Source organism: Podarcis gaigeae, assembly GCF_964106915.1.
Source record: "Podarcis gaigeae genome assembly, chromosome: 14".
NCBI lineage: Eukaryota > Metazoa > Chordata > Lepidosauria > Squamata > Lacertidae > Podarcis > Podarcis gaigeae.
The window spans coordinates 3,451,859-3,473,867 of NC_139690.1; the positions used below are offsets into that span (position 1 = coordinate 3,451,859).

At 41.6% G+C, this 22,009-nt stretch overlaps 1 protein-coding gene across 4 annotated transcripts in view; it reads right to left on the reverse strand.

Annotated features, from left to right (window-relative positions):
- The window catches only part of OTUD7A (OTU deubiquitinase 7A), a 120,428-nt gene that overhangs the window by 16,074 nt on the left and 82,345 nt on the right, over positions 1 to 22,009 (reverse strand). For all 4 annotated transcript variants that reach the window (XM_083712176.1, XM_083712175.1, XM_083712178.1 and 1 more), the window contains 2 exons: positions 13,214 to 13,341; positions 10,919 to 11,068 (listed from right to left, as the gene is read on the reverse strand). In XM_083712176.1, coding sequence (XP_083568302.1) covers positions 10,919 to 11,068; positions 13,214 to 13,341 — 278 coding nt within the window. The remainder of the gene's footprint in view (positions 1 to 10,918; positions 11,069 to 13,213; positions 13,342 to 22,009) is intronic.

Consider the following 22,009-nt stretch of genomic DNA (forward strand, 5'->3'; position numbering starts at 1 on the left):
GAATATATTGCTTCTATTCCATTTTCAAACCCCCGCCCCACTCCCATCCCTTCCAAGTTTTTCTTCATAAACATCCAGGAAATATTGTCAAAGGCTTTCTCCGCATCAATAAAAATTAACACCGCTCTAGTGTTTAGTTTTGTTTGTAGAAGTTCCAAAATGTCAATGATGTTTCTTGTGTTGCCAAACAAATGCCTACCAGGGAGAAAGCCAGCCTGGTCTTTATGGATCACTTCATTAAGCACTTTTTTAAACCTACTTGCCAAAATGTCTGCAAAAATTTTGTAATCCACATTTAGGAGTGAGATGGGGCGGTAGTTCTTCAGCTGGGTCTTTTCAGTTTCTAGTTTGGGTATCAATGTGATGAAGGCTTCTTTCCACGTTTCCGGTGCCTTCCTCCCCTCCATAATCTGGTTACAAACCTCCAACAAAGGCTGTATCAAATAGTCTTTCAAAACCTTATAGTATTTGGAGGTAAGTCCGTCGGGGCCTGGAGATTTGCCTAATTGTAGGTTCTGAATGGCACTTTCAATTTCTTGCTGTGTAATATTACTATTCAGGGTTGTTCTCATTTCCTGAGGTATTTTCTGTAATCCATTGGTTTTAAGAAATTGGTCCACCTCCGAATCTTTCTGTGGCCCTTGTGAATAAAGTTCTTTGAAATATCTCTGGAAACACTTTCTAATTTCCTTGGGTTTCTGAACCATTCTCCCATCAATTTCTAGATTTGTAACAATATTAAGTTTTTGTCTCTTTTTCAACTGCCATGCTAGCAGTTTCCCACACTTATTTGCTGATTCAAAAGATCTTTGTTTCATTTGTTTAATTTTCCATTCCACCTCTTGATTTATCAATTTCAAATATTGTGCTTGGAAGAATTTCACTTCTCTCAGCACCTCCTTCGACTTTGGCCTAGATCTTAATTTTTTCTCTCCATCTCTTATCTTTTCCAATATCTTCTCCTTCTTTTCATTCCAGAATTTTTTCTTGATCGTATTTTGTTGTATTAGAAACCCTCTCATGACTGCTTTACTTGCGTCCCAGATTATTTTTTTTTCCACAGTAGTGTTTAAATTTATTTCAAAATAGTCCTTCAAAGTTTTTTGGGCCTTCTTAACAATTTTCTCATCCCTTAATAAGGTGTCATTCATTTTCCATCTGAAGGATCCGGTTGTATTTAGTCTCAATTCCATTTTCAAAGCATTATGGTCGGAGCAGGTTTTTGGACAGATTTCCACCTTTCTAGTCTTGGGTGCCAGTCCTCTAGTTATCCATATTTGGTCGATTCGTGTCCATGTCAGATGAGCTTCAGAAAAGAAAGTCCCTTCTTTTCCTAGGGGGTTCTTAACCCTCCATATGTCAATCAAATCCACATTGTCAGTCATTTCAAAAAAAAGTTTTAGGTAGTCTGCCATCTTTCGTTATGTTAGCGCTTTGCGACTTATCCATATTTACAGACACAACCCCATTCATGTCACCCATCATGATGATGTTGTTATAGTCTAAATAGTCCAGCATAATCTCATGCAGCTTCCTGAAAAATTCCGATTTTCCTTCATTTGGGGCGTATATTCCTAATATCAGAAATTTTTCTCCTTGTGTCTGAATTTCAATCGCCAAAATTCTGCCGTGTTCATCTTTAAATAAGAATTTCGGTGACAGGCTCTCCTTTGCATATATCACCACACCTCTTTTCTTCACTTTATCCGAAGATATAAATTCTTGGCCTAGTCTTTTATTAATTAACACTTTTCTGTGGAGCCTTGTCACATGCGTTTCTTGCAGGCAAATAATGTCCAAATGTTCTTTTTTCAATATATGAAATACTTTTCTTCTTTTTTCCGGAGAATTTCCGCCATTTATATTCCAACTAAGAAGCTGCAGCGACATCCTGGTCTAATTGGTGGGTCTACAATGGGGTGTCTAGGCTTCCCCCCGATCCCGGAGGTGGTAGTGTTGGTCCAGATCCAGACGGTGTAGGCTTTGGAGATGGTCCCGGTGGTGGTGGAGGCCAAGAAGCTGCGGTTCCTTTCTGGAGGTCCTCCTCGTGGTCGTGTAGGAACTTCTGTTGATCCTCCGGTGTTTTAATTCTTACTTTCCTTCCTTTGTAAGTAAATGATAGTCCTTGCGGAAACTCCCACCTATAAGGGATTGTGTTATATCTCAACAGTTTGGTCAAATCTATATAAGTAGTCCTAAGGTCCAAAAGGTGTTTAGGTATATCTCTGTAAATTTCAGCCTTTTTTCCTTCTATCTCCAAGGATTTTTTAAAATGTAGGCCTAGTATCTTATCTCTTTCCTCTCTCGATCTCAAAATAACCAAACAGTCTCTGGACTTGTCCTTCTTTATCAATTTTCCCAGTCTAAAGGCAGTCACAATTTTAAAATCCTTTTCTTCCTCTATCCCCCAGAATTTGGAGAACAAAAGTGTCAAAAATCCCTGTAGGTTTCCCTCCTCCAATTCTGGGATAGCCCTTAATCTGAGATTATTTTCCTTACTTTTCAATTCAACCAATGACAGGTAGGCTTGTTGTTCCCCTACCTGTCTTTTCAGAGGCCTTACTTCCCCCCTAATCTCATCTACCTTTTTGTTCGCCTGTTCTGCTTTTTGACAAGCTTCCACCGCAAGCTTATAATTTTCAGTAGTTGCCCCTTGTAATTTTTCAATTGCCTGGGTATGATGGGAAACTTGCTCAGATAATTTGGTGATAGAGGATGTAGCTTGGTCAATTTTTGATGATTGATTGTCCACTTTTTGATTTAAAATTCCAAGTTGTTCCAAGATTTGCTTCAGGACTATTTCAGATCCTCCAGTTGCCATATCTTCTGCAGCAGGCTCTGCAGCAGGCTCTTCAAATTCCACCTCCTGTGCTGTTAGCACAGTTGGAACGGATGATCTTCGTTGATGAGATAGGGTTGTTTGAACAAGTTGCCCTGGTTTCTTTTCTTTCTCTTTAGCTTTAGCTGCTCTTGTTCTCCCTGTACCACTCATTCCACACCTGCCTCTGTTCAAGGTCAAATTTTCTTTTGTTTCATAAGTTAGACAAAGTCCAGAGTGTAAACAATTTAACCACAGAGAGTCACAATAAAGTACAGTTCCCAGGCCTCTATATCTCCACAATCCTCTAGGTGGGGGTATTTCAAAGTTTCAAGGAAGGAGAGAACTCTTATCCGCCATTGAAGTTCTTATATTCCCTATGTTAAGTCTTTGATAGTTCCAGAGCACAAAAGGAAGTTTCCACAGGCTTTCTTTGTCTTAAAGAGAAGCCACAAGGTGTCAAGAAAGGTCCCAGCAACAATGTTTAAACGTTAATGTCTCAGTCTATGTATCAGTTAAGCTCCAATAACAGTATCAGCAGTTTGACAGCTCTCCTTTGCACACTGACAGCCCGATCGCTGGGTTGTCTCTTTTAACTCCACTTAGCTCAAAATTAGGAAGAAGGTCCCAAAGATAAAATCCACAACTTTTACAGAAATTTCCTGCTTGTCTTTTCACTACAAAGTCTGTCAAATACACCCTCAAAACGAAGAGGAAATTCTAAAACAGATAATGGTTAACGAACAAAAACTATCACAAAAACCAAATTGTCAAAAAGCGAAGGAAAGAATTAAAATTCTACAAGCCCAGTTTGCTATAATAATAAATAGAGAGGTGGAGTGGAACATTAAAAAACTAAGGCAAAAAAATTTTGAATTTGCGAATAAATCAGGCAAATGGCTTGCCTGGCAAATCAAAAAAAGGAAGGAGCAAGGTGTAATTAATAAAATAACAGTGGAGGGAGTAGAAAGAACCGACCCCAAAGGAATTAAGAGCGAATTCCTCAGCTATTACAGGAATTTGTATAAAGATCAAGAGAAAGTTGGTTTAAGGAGGATAGAGAGATTCTTGAAGGATAAAAGGGTGCAAAAAATCTCAATAGAGGAAAAGCAACGTTTGAATACACCAATTGGAAATGAGGAAATAGAGGAGGCAATTAAAGATTTAAAGAGGGGTAAGGCACCAGGCCCTGACGGATTCACAGCCGGCTACTACAAGGAAATGAAATCTATTTTGGTGGGACCTCTAAAAACGATTATGAACAATATCTTAAAGAAAGGAGAAACCCCAGAGACCTGGAAAGAGGCATATATTACGTTTATCCCCAAACAGGATGCAGATCCAACCCAGGTTAAAAATTACAGACCAATTTCACTCCTAAACACAGATTATAAGATATTTGCAGGAATTCTGGCAAGAAGGCTGAAGATTTTGCTATCAGAAATTATTCACAGGGACCAGGCGGGATTCCTGCCAGGTCGGCAGATGAGAGACAACACAAGAAATATAATTAATATGCTAGAATACCTGTCTGTTAGGATGGACAAACAAGCTATAATGGTGTTTGTAGATGCCGAGAAGGCATTCGATAACGTGATATGGAACTTTATGTTGAAGAACTTAGAACACATGGATGTGGGTAACGATTTCTTTAATGGGGTAAAAGCAATATACACAGAACAGAGGGCCAAATTGATCATAAACAATATGGTGACGGAGGAGATAAGGATACAGAAGGGAACAAGACAAGGATGTCCGCTTTCTCCGTTACTATTTATAACTGTGTTAGAAGTCCTTATGAACTCAATAAGACAAAACGAGAATATAAAAGGAGTATCAGTAGGACAGAATGTTTATAAGACCAAAGCCTTCACCGACGACTTAGTAATAATGACAGAAGAACCAGCAACGGCAATAGGGGAAATATTAAAGGAAATAGAACAATTTGGAGAAGTGGCAGGCTTTAAATTAAACAAGACAAAAACGAAAATGATAGGAAAAAACGTGGACCCAAAGATAATTGAAACAATCCAACAACAATCGCAGATAGAGATGGTCAAAAAAGTCAAATATCTCGGCATCTGGTTAACACCTAAAAACATAGACTTATTCAAAAATAATTATGAGCCGATGTGGAAGGAAATAAAGAAAGATTTAGAGAAATGGGGAGGGCTAAAATTGTCACTCTGGGGAAGGATTAATGTAATCAAGATGAATGTCTTATCAAGGTTGATGTTTCTATTCCAGACCATCCCTATAATCAAAGGGAGTCGAATCTTTAAGGAATGGCAAAGGATAGTCTCAAGATTCATATGGCAGGGCAAAAAACCCAGAATTCAGTTTAAATTACTGACAGATGTAAAGGAAAGAGGGGGCTTTGCCCTGCCGGATCTGAAACTGTACTATGAGGCATCATGCCTATGTTGGATAAAAGAATGGGTAAAATTGGTGAATACGGAGCTGCTCGACTTAGAGGGCTTCGATAATAGATTCGGCTGGCACGCGTACCTATGGAAGAACAAAAGGAAAGTACACAAGGGGTTTGCAAATCACATTTTTAGAGGGCCGCTAATCTAAGTTTGGGAAAGATATCAAAATCTGTTAGAGCCGAAAACACCACATTGGCTTTCACCTCTCGAAGTAATGAGTTCAAAAACCATTAATATGAGAAGCAATTGGGCAACTTATGATCAGCTACTAAGGTTGAAGGGAAATGGAAGCTAAAACCGTATGAGCAAACAAAGGAACATGTTTACGATTGGCTACATCACCATCAGGTGAATCAGATGTTTAGTAAAGATATCAAAGAAAGAGGTTATGCAGATAAAGACTCAAAATTCCAGACAGAAATAATAAATAATAAAGTGAAAATTATATCTAAGATATATAGGATGTTGTTGGACTGGAATTTAGGCGATGAGGAAGTCAAATCGGTGATGATCCATTGGTCAAGGGATATAGGTCATAGTATACAGTTTGAGGATTGGGAGAAACTTTGGAAGGAGGGGGTAAACTTTACGGCGTGTACTTTGATAAGGGAAAACGTCATGAAGATGTTTTATAGGTGGTACTTGACACCCATGAAATTATCAAAAATGTATAAGGTGGATAATAAGTGCTGGAGATGTAAAGACATAGAGGGCTCCTTCTACCATATGTGGTGGGAGTGCAGAAGGGTGAAACAATTTTGGGAGAAAGTACACACTGAATTGAAGAAGATATTAAAGTACACGTTCGTAAAGAAACCAGAAATCTTTCTTCTAGGGATATTAGGACAAGAGATAAAAAAAGGAAGATCGCAGATTGGTATACTATGCGGTTACGGCAGCAAGGGTAGTATTAGCCCAGAAGTGGAAACTACGGGAAACCCCAACGGTGGAGGAGTGGAGATCTAAGTTGTCGGATTACGCAGAGTTGGATAGATTAACAGGAAAAGTCAGATACATAAGAGACCAAGTGTTCACCAAAGATTGGGAAAAGTATGTAGATTATCTGGAATGTATTAGTGAAGGGCAAATAACGCTAAAGGGATTTAGAGACGCACTGTGAAAGACTAAGAGTTATTGTGCAAAGCAAACAGGAATTAGGAATCGGTATAATGACAATATAAGTAATGAAACGTGTAATTTTATTTATTGCTTCGAATGATTTACGGACAGGCTGAAGGAAGCCCCGTAAGAGACAACTATGTTATATGGATGATATGGAAATGATAATTGCTGTTTATTATTTTTAATTTTTCTTTTCTGTGTATTTTCTTCGTATTTGTGTGTTACCTTGTGTTCTTTTTGGAAATAACTAATAAAAAAGAATGAGAAAAAAAAGAAAGCCTTCTGTTTCTCCCCATACCCCAATCATAACCGTACCCCAGACATTACTAGAACACTGTGGGAGGTGATCTTCACATTCATAACATTTAAAAGACCAGGTGACATGGGTGTTTGCAGACCGTTAAAGGACAACACTAGCAGCATGGAATGAAACCATGGGAAAGTGCTTGGCATGGCATAATTGTAAAATTTATGCCTGTCTCCATCTCTGTTACCTTAAAAAGCCTCCAAAATCACATTGCCTTACTTGCTCTTGACACCAGCAAGTAAATGGCATCCCATGAGGCAGTTCTGAAATGGGAAAGGCATTAAGATTCATTTAGTTCAATCTGCTCTGTAACAAGATTTAGTGGCAAAATATGAATTTTAAAAAATAGTCTTTAGTGCAGAGTTTGAAGCTCATTGTCTCTAGATATTCATAGGATTTGATCCCTCCCACTCTTTCAGAAGCACTTCATGAAATATATAATTTTCTACTCCTCCCCTAATTAATTGAGATGTTTTAATTTGCTTTTTCTTTCATCCTCTATTGTTCTTACTTGTCTCTTTGTGCTTTTCCTTTCCCCTGTGTATCTAGTTTTATTGCTGTTCTGAAGACTCTTCAGTAGTTAACTCAGTTCACCTAGTTATGAAGGCAGTGTCAATGTAGCTAAGGTGGAGCTGCTGAGGAACAAAAGGGAAGTATCAGAATGCTTGAAGAAATCACAAGATATGCAGAACTAGAGGGGAACCCATAAAGCGATAATCCTCACCCAAAAAAGCAGTGTAATGAGGACCAAGCATGTGCAATGAGAAAAGAATACTGAGTTTCTGTTGGGAGATTAAAAACCAGAGAGAATGAAAGGGCAGGAATGAAAATCTGACCTCTTATTGAGTTGTTCTCAATGAACCACACTGTACATTCAGTGTGCTGTGACATGAAGTAGTAAAAAAATAAAGAAAAAGAAAAAAAGCTTCACCAGTAAATTTCTGTGCATGAGGCAGCTGCTAAAATGTGCATGAGAACAGCCAGTAAAAGAAGTGGCAACTTCACATCTGTGAGTCTGATTGAAAATTGGTAAGAACCGTTGAGAAGCAGTGGAAATTCAATGGCAGCAACCCTTGTATCTTATACATATTCAGTAGAGCCTTCACAGAGGTAATTACACTAATCAGTAAGATGCAGCTGGCTAGAGGGTTTTTCATCTCTGAGAATTAGCCAAAAGTCAGAATAGCTTCAAAGCTATAGAGAGCAATGCTGCATAACTAAACGATATTAGGTAGGAGATAAATTTTGGAAGGGCTACACATCTTCTAGCAAAAAAGCAGCAGCAAAAATATTGTCAGCTTAATCTACAGCACTTGAAGGAAGATTATAGCTTGAAATTTTTACTTGAAAGCTGTATTCAAACATGGAAAGGACTGGCATCCTTTTAATAATAAGAGATGCACCTTTGCAATCACCAGCGGACTCGGCCCACATTCCTATGTGGAAAGGGGGTTGCAAATGGTCCCAGATCAAATAAAAATATCGAATGAATTTTTCTTCTGTCTTTGTTCTTTTGCTGCAATTTCCCACAACCTGCCAGGGAATATCATCTAATCTTTTAAAATGTATTTGGAAATGTCTACTGAGTAGGCACCCACAGCATTTCTTTCCTTCATAGTGTCTCCTTGTACTGTTGAAATCAAAGCATGCTTTGAGCAACACTGGAATAAAGCCATCACACTTATCCATTTATGGGAAACCAGTCCTTTGACAGAAAGAGTTACTTGTGCCTTTGAACCGACAAATTCATGAATAAAGGCAGCTAAAAACTCATGATTTAAAAAATATCAGCACAACAGCTGCTTACTTTATACCGCAAGATCTAGAAATCAAGAGGCCTGCTTCTAGCTGTTCTGCTCTGCACAGAAAAAGGATCTTGAAATAAAAAAGATCTGTTAGAAGGTATAAAATGTCTTCATGTGGGAATTCAGCATCTTCAGATATATAAAAGCAGAAGCCTGGAGTATACAAAACAAACAAATTGTTGCATTCTGGACATTACTTTGCAATATCCCTGTGTTCCATCATATGCCTGCATGAAGCCCGAGGGAGGATACAGTATCCTCTCTTAGTTAGCAATGCCAAACTCCTCCCACTTTCTTCTCTTTACTTGCTTAACAATTTTGCCTGACACTATTGGGAGGCACTTATCCAAAGTCTGTGCTTGGCTTTTTCCGTGACCTCCAGTACATCTGTGGCTAAAAGAACAAAGGCCAAACTAGACCTGCTGCAGGGTATCCTGACTGCATGCATTTTTTAAAAGTGAAATAGCAGCCATGGTGGTGATGATGGGGATTCAGACCAGAAAACAACACCAGAGGGAACCATTTATTCATGTGCTGGCTAAAGGTATTGTGCTTCTGTTATTCATACTTCTTAAAACCCTGGAAGATAATGTTTGTCTCATATCTTTGCCCACTACATTTCTATCACATTAGTGTTTGGGGGAAATAATTTTAATCTTTAATCAACTTTGCTCATAGTTTTTTTGTCATGCTTCTGGATTCCTTTAAAGGCCCAGAATAAATTGGGGAATGACAGTCCCCATATGAACTTGAATTGTTAAGTTATGGGAAGGAGTCCCTGCTACAGGTGCTCCTCCCCCGTGAGGCTTTACTGGTGGAGTTATGAGGCGTGTCTCTTAGCCTGTACAGTGGTACCTCAGGTTACAGATGCTTCAGGTTACAGACTCCGCTAGCCCAGAAATAGTACCTCGGGTTAAGAACTTTGCTTCAGGATGAGAACAGAAATCATGCTCTGGCAGCGCAGCGGCAGCAGGAGGCCCCATTAGCTAAAGTGGTGCTTCAGGTTAAGAACAGTTTCAAATTAAGAAGGGACCTCTGGAATGAATTAAGTCCTTAACCCGAGGTACCACTGTATTGACTAATCTGTGGAAAATACTTTTGCCAAGGTTTTTTGTTTATTTTACATATCCTAAGATGCTGCGATTCTTTGAGGATCTTCCATAGTTTGAATCTTTTACTAGTGTGTTTAAATTTTTTTTTATAGAGTTAGTACACTGTTTTTAGTATTTTTAATAGCAAAGAGATATAGACATTTTTATATAGAAATGAATGTTGGGAAGAAGCTACTTCTCTTCTTGCACCAAGAGAAGCTGGTCCAATTAAAAATGTCATCTTAACTATTTTACATTCCTTCATTTGCGCAGTGAGTTGCAGTTATTGGAACGGCACGCTGCCTTGACATACAGTTGTGAGAGCCGTTCCACTGAACATCAAAACACTAAGGAAAAAACAATGTGCTCAAGACAAATGAAATTTCCCACATTTCCATCATCTCAGTGATACATTTTCCAGTGCCACATGATGAATACAGATGATGTGCCATAGATTACACAAAAGCTTCAACTCTACATTAACAGCAAGCCTAAGCCCAGTCTGTTGACAAGGCGTGTGCAAAATAACCGAGTTGCCTTTACCAAAGGTGCTAGTATTTTAACACAGTGCTCTGCATAATATGGTCCTGTGCCTCGGAACACCAATGACTTACCTGGTATACCTTTCACTTTTTAGAAAGGCAGAACACAGAAAACAGATCAGAGAAAAAAGCAAGGGAGATGGAGGAACCAAACGCTGCCCAATCACACCCCCAACAATGGATGAGTACAATGTTAACTTGGAATTGCCACTTCTACAAGCTATGTTGGCAATGATTCAAGATACTACAGTGTGACCCATAAAATACACCTTCCAGAGATTCATATGAACAGATTTACATTTCAAAATATTCATTTAAATAACCTTAAATCAATGACTTCCCTTCTTCTCTTTCCGTGGTTCATTTCGCACACCAAACTTCCCTGCATATTTTGCATGAACTAAACCATTCAGAAAACCATTGTTGCGTCCATCGAAACTTATTTACACTGTTAAATTTATTTTAATGCTACCAGCATTTGTAAATGAACACAATTTTCATACGTATATTCAGTAAACAGTTTCCAGTCTTCTTTAAACGTATATAGTATTCTTTTTGTTCTCTTATTCTATATGTTAAATCTGCAAGTTGCGCGTATTCCATCAGTTTAAGAAGCCATTCTTCTTTGGTTGGGACCTTGCTTGCATCCCATTTTTGGGCTAACAAAACACAGGCCGCTGGCTGCTATCCTTTCTATCTCAGCACAGTGTTTATGATAGGCACATACAGATAGAATGCACATAGACAGTAGCTCTGCATTCCTTTCCACTAAAAGAAAACCATTTTATTTCCTACTTGACATACCTTGTTCCCTTTGTTGATCTTTTTGCTCCATAGACACAAGAGCGGAGAAATGCGCTTGATCATAGGCAAGGACCAGAGGTGAGCAATGACATCGGTTGGGCAGGACTTCCAAAGGCAAGTAAATTCCACCAAATGGAATTGGTGCAAATGCTGTGAAGAGAAACCAAGATTTTACAAACATGTTGTGAAACTAGGAATAGGCAGCCTCAGCAGCCTCAATGTATTTTAATATTGATGTACTACTTCATTCAGGACATGGGTGGCACTGTGGGTTAAACCACAGAGCCTAGGACTTGCCAATCAGAAGGTCAGTGGTTCGAATCCCCACAATGGGGTGAGCTCCCATTGCTCGGCCCCTGCTCCTGCCAACCTAGCAGTTCGAAAGCACATCAAAGTGCAAGCAGCGGGAAGGTAAACGGCGTTTCCGTGCGCTGCTCTGGTTCGCCAGAAGCGGCTTAGTCATGCTGGCCACACGACCCAGAAGCTGTCTGCGGACAAACGCTGGCTCCCTCGGCCAATAAAGCGAGATGAGCACTGCAACCCCAGAGTCGGCCACGACTGGGCCTAATGGTCAGGGGTCCCTTTACCTTTACCTTACTACTTCATTCATTTCCCATCACATCACAATCATGCAACGTGGCCTATTGGGCATGCTGCTGTTTGATTATAACCGCAAGAGAGCTTGCTTAGCAGCTGACAGGCCAAAATGAATTGCTGCTGGACTATGCTCATCTTGGAGGGTTGCAAATTGTGCAGGCCTTCCCTAAACCAGGATGATCTGTGTATAATTGCTCTCTTTACTGTATTCATAAGACACACAAAGTATAGTGAACAATGTCTGATATCAAAATATTTTCTTTTCTTTTTTAAATTTCTTTTTATTGAGTTTCACTTAAATAACCAAAAGAAAAAACAAATCAACAATTTCAAAAGAAATATCCATACATAGCACAAAAATAACATCAGTTTCCGTTACAGTTCTTTGTCTTCTTCATTGAATCTTTATGATATCAAAATATTTTCAGCAATTTTAAAAATTATTATTGGCTTCAAATGTGCACTGCTGAATCTTACATTATTTTGGCTTATTCAGTTTATCACACAGAGTTTCCATGATTACTCCAAAGAAGATGCACTTAGAACTTATTTAGCATCTCTCATTCAGCCCAAGGCACAAACACACTTTGTGGTGAAATGTGTAAATTTCTACACATCATAAATGACTGATTCTTAGATAAGAATTTTCTAATATCCAGAAGAGCAGGAGAAATTCATTGTTCAGGCTTTTGCAAAGCAAGTGACATAAGCAGCTTGCACCTTTCCTGCTTATGACTGCTAACCAGTCATAATCTCAATGAGACAAAATTTCTTAATGAGACAAAAGGTGGAATAAAGTACTACAGTTGCCACCTCTCACTCTCACTCGCCCTCCCCTTTCCCTAACTGTTGATGAAGGAGAGGGCTGAAAGTGGAGTACTGAGGCACGGCTGCCTGTAGCTCCTTTGAGGACTGGCAGCCATTACAGGCGTTGAAATGGTTCTTTTCATTAGGAGATAAAAGTAATAACCACTAGGGGGGAAAATGCATTGTCAGACACACTCTGGACAGGAAAAACACCAGCAGTGGAATTCTACCACCATTACTAAAACTCCTGTTCACTTATATGAAGCCTTTAAGTTGTGCTTTTTGCCATTCTAGACAAATATTTCATTTCTAAAAGAGTAGATATCACACCTACCAGGTACCATGGTTTAACACAGTTTCCACTGTAATGAGTTTGTTTACTTAATATCCCTTAATATCCAGTAGCTGCTAATATGCTACTGAGCCTGATTTAAGGCTTTTGTAGATATATAAAACAACTTAGGACCAGGATACTTGAAGGCACTCCTCTCCCTTACCAACTGGCTTGGCCACTGAGGTCAGCTAAGGAAGCTATCTTGGTTGTGGCCCATTATGACATGGCTCTCTGTCTCTCTCTGTCTCTCTCTCTCTCTCTCTCTCTCTCTCTCTCTCTCTCTCTGTCTCTCTCTGTGTGTGTGTGTGTGTGTAATATGAACTGAGTCAGGCACCCGCCATTTAGATGATTGCTGAAGACAAGCGTCTTTTCTCCAGGACTTCTCTGGCTTTAAGCGCCAAATGGTTTTAATTAACCCCAGGATGGATATTTTACTGTTTCTACATATGTATGTTTATTGTTGTATTTTTAATACTAACTCTATATAGCAACCTAAGATTTTATAAAAGGTGGTATAAAAACATTTTAAATAAATAATGGCCAGCAAAACGACTCACCTTCTCCTCCCGAGTCTCGTAACATTGTGTCTGCAACAACCACAATCGGTCGCCTTAATATATGTGCCAGGACAAAAACATGGAACTCCTCTAGGCTCTCATACACAGGATCTTCAGAGTTGTCAACTCTAGAAAACCAAGTGCAATGGCACACAATTCAGAACTAAAGACGTTTTCACTCCTTTCCTTACAGTTACGTGTTCTCATGCAAAACTGCATATATGCATTTCCAACTCAACTCAAATATAATGAAAAACACAGAAGCCATTTTTATTCCTAACAGCTAATGTAAATAAAAACAAGTGCTTACATAGTTTTCAGAAGACACTCAGGATAGCTAAATTTTGAACTTGAGGTATATATAACAGAGTACAAAATGCACCTAGTTCATCAGTTAAGGAAGGCATCAACAAACAAAGAATGGAATCCCTACCCCAAAGCAGGTACTAGGAAGGGGTGAAGCTCCAACTGCATTTTAAAGAGAGATTTGGCTGCTCACTGCTGGAGATAACCTGGACGGCATCATTAACTGCCAGCAGACTGACCCCACTTATCAGACAAGATTATTTCCTAAAGCAGTTTACAAATACCTTACAAAAATCTCAATAACGAATAACAAATCTTGGCTGACAAGTGGGGTATGAATATACTAAAGAACGAGAACACTGCTTGTGTGCAGGGCTTTTTTTTTCAGCTGGAGCTCACTGGGCTGCAGCTCCGGCACCTTTCAGATTGCTGCCATTGCGGGCCAGTGCCCCCCCCCCCATCCAACGGGAAAGCCAACAGGAGAGCATCCTGCCCTGAAAAACTGATCTGCCTGCTTGGCCAATTGTGAGTGGGCAAGGGGGTGGGGTTGTAGATTTTTTGTTTGTGGATTTCCCTCCTTTCCTCCCCTCAAAGCCTCCGGAGCCACTTTCCTAAAATTGCTCCTGCATTCCTCTCAGGAAAAAGATCAGTGAGGGCAGAAAGGCTTTGGGGAGTGTCCACACGGGGGTTTCCTTAATTTTTCACTTTTAACACCGGCAGCTGAGTGAAACTGCCCCTGTGCCGCCACTGTGCAAGTCAAGATGGCGCTGCAGGAGGCACGAGATTCAAAGTGCCGCCTTGCCTGATTCACAAGTAAAATGGCTGCCGCTGAGTGGGAAGGCGTGTGCAAGCACACTTGGGGCTGGGAGGGGGCTCTTAAATCTGGCCACTATTCTTTGCCAAGGAGACACAGAAGTAGAGGAAGGGTGAGGAAGTGGATCAGGATGTGGGGATGGTGGGGTTTGGAGACACGTGAAGGGATTGTGTCAAGCCTTGCCTTGCTGTGTGCGTGCGCAAGGGGGGGGGTGTGTGTTTGAGATACATGTGGAATAACTCCCTGGAAGGGAGATGGTGGCATTCTAGACACAGGCACCTGCTCTATGGGGCTGAGGACACCTCAGATGTGGGGACAAAGTATGTGGGGACAGGGCCAAGCCCCCCCATCTCTTTTTAAAATTAATTTTATTAAGGTTTATAGAGAAATATACAAAATTTGATATAGTTTCCCTTTTGTAACCAAACGAAGACTTTTATATAGACACCATAAAAACACAAAAAGGCGGCAGGAAAGGGGAGAGAAATAGAGATGGATAAATAAATAAATAAATAAAAAGAATAGAGAAGAGGTTAAAAATAAGATTCAGAAAGTTAAGAACTTCTGATTCTTTATCTGTCCACTATATAACAATATTCACTTTGTCCAATCCAATATAACACCCCACAAAGCCACTTTCTATAAACAAACATTATGTTCGATCATAAAATTCGATGTCATTATTTCTTTTTCTTTTTCACACAAAAAGTCTACGAGAGGTTTCCAATCTTTAACCAAGACCACACACACCCCACCGCCCCAATGTTGGGCCTCGCTGGGCCTCTCTGCAGTGGCAATGGATCTTGGCGCCTCCTCCCAACATGCATGATGTTGCAGATGTGACATCACATGCATGCAATGAGCTCCCTCAATGGTGGGCAGAACTTAGCACCTCTGGTTCCAGGAGTCGGCTTGGGGAGGAGAAAGGAAACGTGTAAATGGACAGGCATGATGGATGTTGGGAGTCATATTGAGGTGGGAAGCCAGTAAGAGTTCATCTAAATGTCTTCTGGGAGAAGCAAAAGTTAGGAGTGGACTTCAGGATGATGTGGCATGTGAAAGCTGTGTGTCCCTGGAGGGAGAAGGCGGCGTGGGCTGTGTTTGGCAGTAACATCCCAGTGTTAGGATGGTTGGTAAGTCCAAGAAGTTGGAGAAATATCAGATAGCGTACAGAGAAGGGGATGAAACTTCCTTGAGCTTGTGCTCTCCAGAACTTTTTCTTTTTTTCATTCAAACCCAACATGTTTTGGTTAGATTTTATTTGCCTTGTTTAATGTACTTATAATGTATGATATGCTTTTAATTTGAAATATACTAGCCGGTTAGTTTATGATGGTTCAAGTAGTGCATTTCAAAGCGTTATCTACCTCAGACTCTCAGTGATAGTTAAAATCTAAACAATTTTTGTAGTGGTGCCTGTAATATGTGTTAGTTGTTTGCCATAATCTAATAGGAAGGAAAGGGGGTTTACGGAGAATCCAGAAATCTTCTGGAGAGATCTTCAGCCACTTTCTGAAGATGGGAGAAGGGACCACATAAGAATATTAGGGGGGCAGGCAGGGGAAGCATGGCTTTGTTTTTTGCAGTCTCGGATGAGGACTAGACCATATGAAAATAAACATTTTAGCTGCAGTTCAGTCATTTCAGCTTTGCAATTTTGTGTCCATAGCCTACTTTTCAGGTGCCATGTGGTGCCCAGATTGTCATGGTGAGTTCTGGCACCTCTATTTAAAAACAAAACAAAACAGAAAAGCAGCACCGCATGTGTGCCCCCCTGCATTGCTGCACTCTGTATATATTGCAATCCAGTTATCTACATCCAAATATATAACCTAGTCTGAAAAGTTGCTCTCAGGTTAAACTGAGTGGTTAGGATTGTGGCACACCTGCTGCCAAAGCAACAGTTCCACGTGGAGCAGACTTCATGCCACAGCCATAACATTTCATGTGGTTCCTGCTTTGCATCAGTCTTTGTTTTTGCAACAAACATTTTTTCAAAGTCAAGTTACATGTCAAATTCCCTTTGGAACAAGAATAGCACCTTAAGAATTTCAGCTTTCATATCTCTTAAAGGTAAAGGTAAAGGGACCCCTGACCATTAGGTCCAGTCGTGGCCGACTCTGGGGTTGCGGCGCTCATCTTGCTTTATTGGCCGAGGGAGCTGGCGTAAAGCTTCTGGGTCATGTGGCCAGCATGACTAAGCCACTTCTGGCGAACCAGAGCAGCGCATGGAAACACCATTTACCTTCCCGCCAGAGCGGTGCTTATTTATCTACTTGCACTTTGACGTGCTTTCGAACTGCTAGGTTGGCAGGAGCAGGGACCGAGCAACGGGAGCTCACCCCGTCGCGGGGATTCAAACCGCCAATCTTCTGATCGGCAAGCCCTAAGCTCTGTGGTTTAACGCACAGCGCCATCCGCATCCCTCATATCTTTTAGGATGTGCTTAGTCATGAAACCTTAGCGCACACTTACTGCTGACACTCTCAAGTCACACCAAGAATGGCATTTCTGTGTTAAGAGGCAGGGCTGGTTCACACTGGGCTGTACATCTCTTGGTTATTCATCACTTGCTAGCTGACAACTGAATGTGTGAACTCACTCTGCTGAGAAACATTATGTTTGAGGTGATGTGAAAGTTCTAGCTGTAGTGTTTGATCAGCGATGGCTCATTCAGACACCACCACCCAACAAGTGAACATAGAGGCAGGATTTATGCAGGATTTCTGACTGTCAGATACTGTGAGAAACAACAGGGGGTCATCACCACACCTTCTCTGGCATCTAACTGGTTAGCAATGAAATGACTGGATGAGATGCCTTATGCTACCTGTAAATAAACCTTGCTAGTGGCACTTTGGGAACTTCCCACCAGGAAACTTTGCTGACAGTTTTGTGTCATTGTATATTTCCTGATTTAATTCTTCAGAACTCTGAAAGTTGACAATGTTTGTATTTTTCTTTTCAAAAGAGAACATGTTTGCTTGCAAAATAATAAATAAATAAATAAACAACCTAAGATGCAACCAGCAGCAGCCCAGTCTAGCTCACAACCCATTATTTCCTCTTTTTAAAACAGTTTGCTTTGAAGCTGACACAACTTTGAATGCTTCAAGTTTGTTCTGGCAACAAAGAAAACAGGCTCATCTATAATTCAAAGGGCATCATGCAAATTGGCCTTGGCAACAGCACAGTGAAATAACTGGGAGGTTCTGGGCTCAGAAGGGTTCTTGGAATGTTCTTTTCCCAAAAAGAGACAGAGGGCTCCCATTTCTATCCCCACGCCACAGATTTCCACCTTGGATCCCGGCAAGGAAGGGGCTGCAGAATCAATTCCAGATGTAGGCCCCCCCAAGCAACACAAACATGGACAGCTTTAGGGGTAGCTAATAGAGAAAAGCACAACCCAGTGTAGACCAGTGTTTTTCAACCACTGTTCCACGGCACACTAGTGTGCCGCGAGATGTTGCCTGGTGTGCCATGGGAAAAATTGAAAAATTCGAAAGATTTTTAAAAAAGAGTCAAATTTTCGCCCACTAGGCGGGCGCCGGACTGTGTCCACCCTATTTCCCATCCGTCCTGGGTGGGGATCAGATCGGATGGGATCGGATGAGAGCGGACAGGCGGTCCGCTCTCATCCGATTCCCCGTAGAGAGCAGCGGGGCTCTGACATCTCCCTCTCTGCACACAGTGCGGAGACGGAGCTGTCATCCGCCAGCTCAGTGGGGATCAGCGGATCGATCCCTGCTGAGCAGAGAACGGTCTGCAATGTTTTTGTTTGCCATTAAAGAAAAAAATATTAAACATTTTCTAATGGTGGTGTGCCTTGTGATTTTTTTCGTGAAACAAGTGTGCCTTTGCCCAAAAAAGGTTGAAAAACACTGGTGTAGACTAATTTAGTTTCCATTGTTGAGCAAGTATATAAAAAAATGTATGAGGAGCCCTGCAATTCAGATCAAAACTTTGATCTGCGAATAGAATTAGTGCACTTACACTGTTGGAAAGCAAGTACCCTTATGCCCCCCCCCCCCGGGGCAAACAGCAGCTTTGGGTGGCAATTTTGAGAGATATGCTGCAGAGGACAATGGAAGAGGAACCCTTGGCCCATGCCACAGCACCAATGCTGTCCCACAGTAGCCCTGATCTTACAGAAAAGGTAAGAGATCCTGTTCATTGATTTCTCAAATCATACCTACGTTTGCCCTTTTATTAGCCAAGCAAGGCAGAGGTAGAGGTGAAAGGGAGAGGTCAAGCACTGACACATGAGCAGCAAGTAAGATTTTAGAGGAGAATCATAGGCGGTGGGTGTGCACGTTAGTTGTGGCTGGTATGATACCGAAAAGGCTTTTCTGAAGGAACAGTCAGATTTAAAAGAGAAAACCTGTTATACTTACCATGAAATGTATTTCTGGATCCTATAAAAGCTACTGCCAGATTGGGATTTAGGTTTGGTGAAGCCCAACAGGCAACAGGCAACAAAGCAAGATTGCAAAAAATAAAATAAAGAATTCAAACAGGAAGCTGTTGTCTTAGCTTCTTCCCTTTTCAGTTCTTAAGCAACAAGCCAGAAAGCAAGGTGATTCCGTACTAGTATGGCATGGAGATGGCTTTCAACAGAAAGGATGCTTTAAAAATTCACTGAGACTCTCTGGTAGGAAAGGTAGAGAAGTATAATGGAGGAACTATTAGAAAAAGTAGACAAGTGATGAGGCGCATCAGAATAAACAGCTGCTGACAGCCCAGGTGGACTCTGGTGGCAGCTGTTCAAGCATCCAGAAGTACATTCCTTTTGTGGGGATCTGATGAGACTGGAGACATTAGGAATTTGTGTGGAGTTCAGGTTAATTCCACGTGGAGACCACTGTGGAAAATGTCCAGCAACCATAGGGCTGCCATGGTCTGCTGCCAAATGTGGGAGGATCATGCCCATATTGCTGAGAGGGGGTTTGTTCTGTTGGGCATTGCAGGAGCAAGACTGTTGCTTTCCTTTGAATCCTCCACACTGCCTGTTCCAGTGGGATGGGAGGACCAAAAATCCCCAACTCTGGTGGACCTTGACAGGAGTACTTTGGCTTGTAGGGATGGAAATGATGTTGTGAGAAAGACTTGTCACCAGGGCTGAGGGATGTTAGCTTTACAACATCACGATGGATCACCAGCCCAACATCACAGTGTTGAAAGTGAGGAACAAGCTGCCTCGGCTTTGGCCCTGCGAGGCATTGGGGTGAAACCGCCTCAGCTCACACCTGATCTGGTTCTGAGATGCTCTGCATAGAACTCCCTTGGTGAGTGGGCAGGAGAGGTAGCAAACTGGGAAGATCTGCCATAGCTGTAAGTGGTGGGTGCTGCCCTTTAACGGAGCTGGGGAGGGCTGTAGCCAAATCTTGAGTGGAAGCAGAGCTAGCTGTAAAAATGTCTATTGCCTTTACACACTGTAATTTTGCTGCTGCTATCTGCTCCTGGTGGGAGAGCGTGGATTTCATTTGCGCCTTTCCATTTAAATGCAGGCAAAGTAGCTGTTTTGTTTACTGATTGTTAGCAGAAAAAACTTGGGTAACTGACTGATGAGTAGTGGTTTGAAAAACCTTAGCTGTACTGAGCAAAAGGCTGGGGCTGGGCGGGGAGGAGGGGATACTATGACTAAGTCAGCAAAGCAAAGGACAAGACAGAGTCTCAAGAGGTTGCAGATAAAGAAACCAACAACGGAACAGGCCTCAAAAAATGTCCAGGAAAACATCCGAGCGGGAGGAGTTCTGATGGGGCTAAACACACAGAGAAGTTCAGCAAAAGGCAGAAGAAGCAAGGAAATAACCAGCCTGAAAGGAGAACACCAGGAGTCTCAGGAAGAAATGACTGCTTTCTGTGATGCAAATTTTAAAAACTGAAGAAGCAGAGAGGAGCTTAGATGACAGCTTCCTGTTTTAATTCATCATCATCATCATTATTATTCAAGCCTGCAATGTTGCCTATTGACCATTGGGTGGTGCCAAACCAAAATGCCAATCTGGCCACAGACTTTACCTGGTTTCTAGAAAGAAGGAAGCTGGCTTGACAGAGGGAAAGGGACATTGTTCTAGGAAGCTTCCCCATCTTGCCTCACCATAAGTAAACAGAGAGATAGCACACGGTTTCCAATGTGGTCACTGAGTTTAAAAAGTTTATTTGTCCCTGCTTTAAGCAAAACCAGAGTGTTGCCACGGGGAGAGAAGAGGTTTAAAGTAAATTATGCATGTGGTTACCATCTTCCAGGGACAGCATATTTGTAACTTAAAGTTCAATTTTGTCACAGAAAAAGCTCCAGTGAAAAAAATTACATCCAAATGCAAATTTGTGAATTTTGCACAAAGTAGGAAATCTTCTAATTTGCTGATCAATGATATTTCAAACAAAATCCTTACTTGAAGTGCTGCTCAGCTCTCTCTAGGTTTTCAGTAGAAATATGTGAAATGGCAGAGCTCATCATTTGTTGACACTCCGTCAATGTTAAGCCTTGGAAATTTGAGGACTTCCCCTGGAATCACATGAACTGGGCAGTTCCTTAGGCCTTGAGTTTCAATTCTACCAGAAGGTCTCCTCTGAATAAAGCTTCTTTTATAAAGCTACTCCTTATTATTGGTGCCTTTTGTTGGACCCAGAAATGGTTTCCAGTTGGGTTGCCACTGTCAAGTCCTCATCAGCTGTTAACTCTGGGGAGAAATCTCAACCCTATTATAATCTCAGGCTCCCTTGCACCTTCCTCCAGCCCAGAGCCCACCACATGAATTGGCCGCACCAAATTTTATTTGACCTTGGGCTCTCCTTGGGTGCCCTGCAATCCTTTCAATCTAGGGATGCACCCCAGGGTCAGAACGTTCCTAAACTCAAATGAACAAGGTACAGAATGGTTCACTATTTCCATTCTCCACACCATATGGAAGAAGCATAAGTGCAGGGGTCCCCAAACTAAGGCCTGCGGGCCGGATAAGGCCTGAGGGACTCATTTATCTGGCTCATTTATCCGACCTCTGCCGCCCACTGCCACTGCCCGCTCTTACTGGTCGGAGGAGCACCAGAAATAGCTTGTGTGCATGTGTTATTTGCGCATGTGCAAGACTTATTTCTGGTGCACATCCAGGTCAGAGGAGGCCCGTGCACATGCTATTTCCGGTGCTCCTCTGACCCAGAAGTGCACTGGAAATAGCATGTATGTGCACGTATGGGCACACACTCCCCCGCCCTCCGGCCCGCTGTGCGATTGGCGCTGGAGACACCGGCCTGAGGCGCAGTAAGTTTGCTGACCCCTGCATAAGGGGGTGGAGATGTAAGTCCATGAGACTCTCACCAGTTGAGGTTTATTCCCAGAGAATAATGTGTGGTCAGGACTCCCCCCTCCCCCCCAATTGCTCTAAGCCACTGGGCTGCTTTTAGAATGGTCTTTTAATTCCATGCTATATTTACTAAAGTCATTGTCTTTCACATTTGTGTAAGAGATACTCCCTGCAGATCATGATTTAGAAAGGTCTGGCAGTGGGTGGGCGGTGGGGGGAGCCAACATCCCACCCTGCTGACTGGCAGCTCCACGTAAGGAGGATTGATTTGCACACTGAAAACTGTGGTATTGGACATCTAAAATATTTATTAGTTGGATGGGTACTTTTGTTTTGATTTCCAGAGAAGCAAAGCTGTCAAAAGTGACT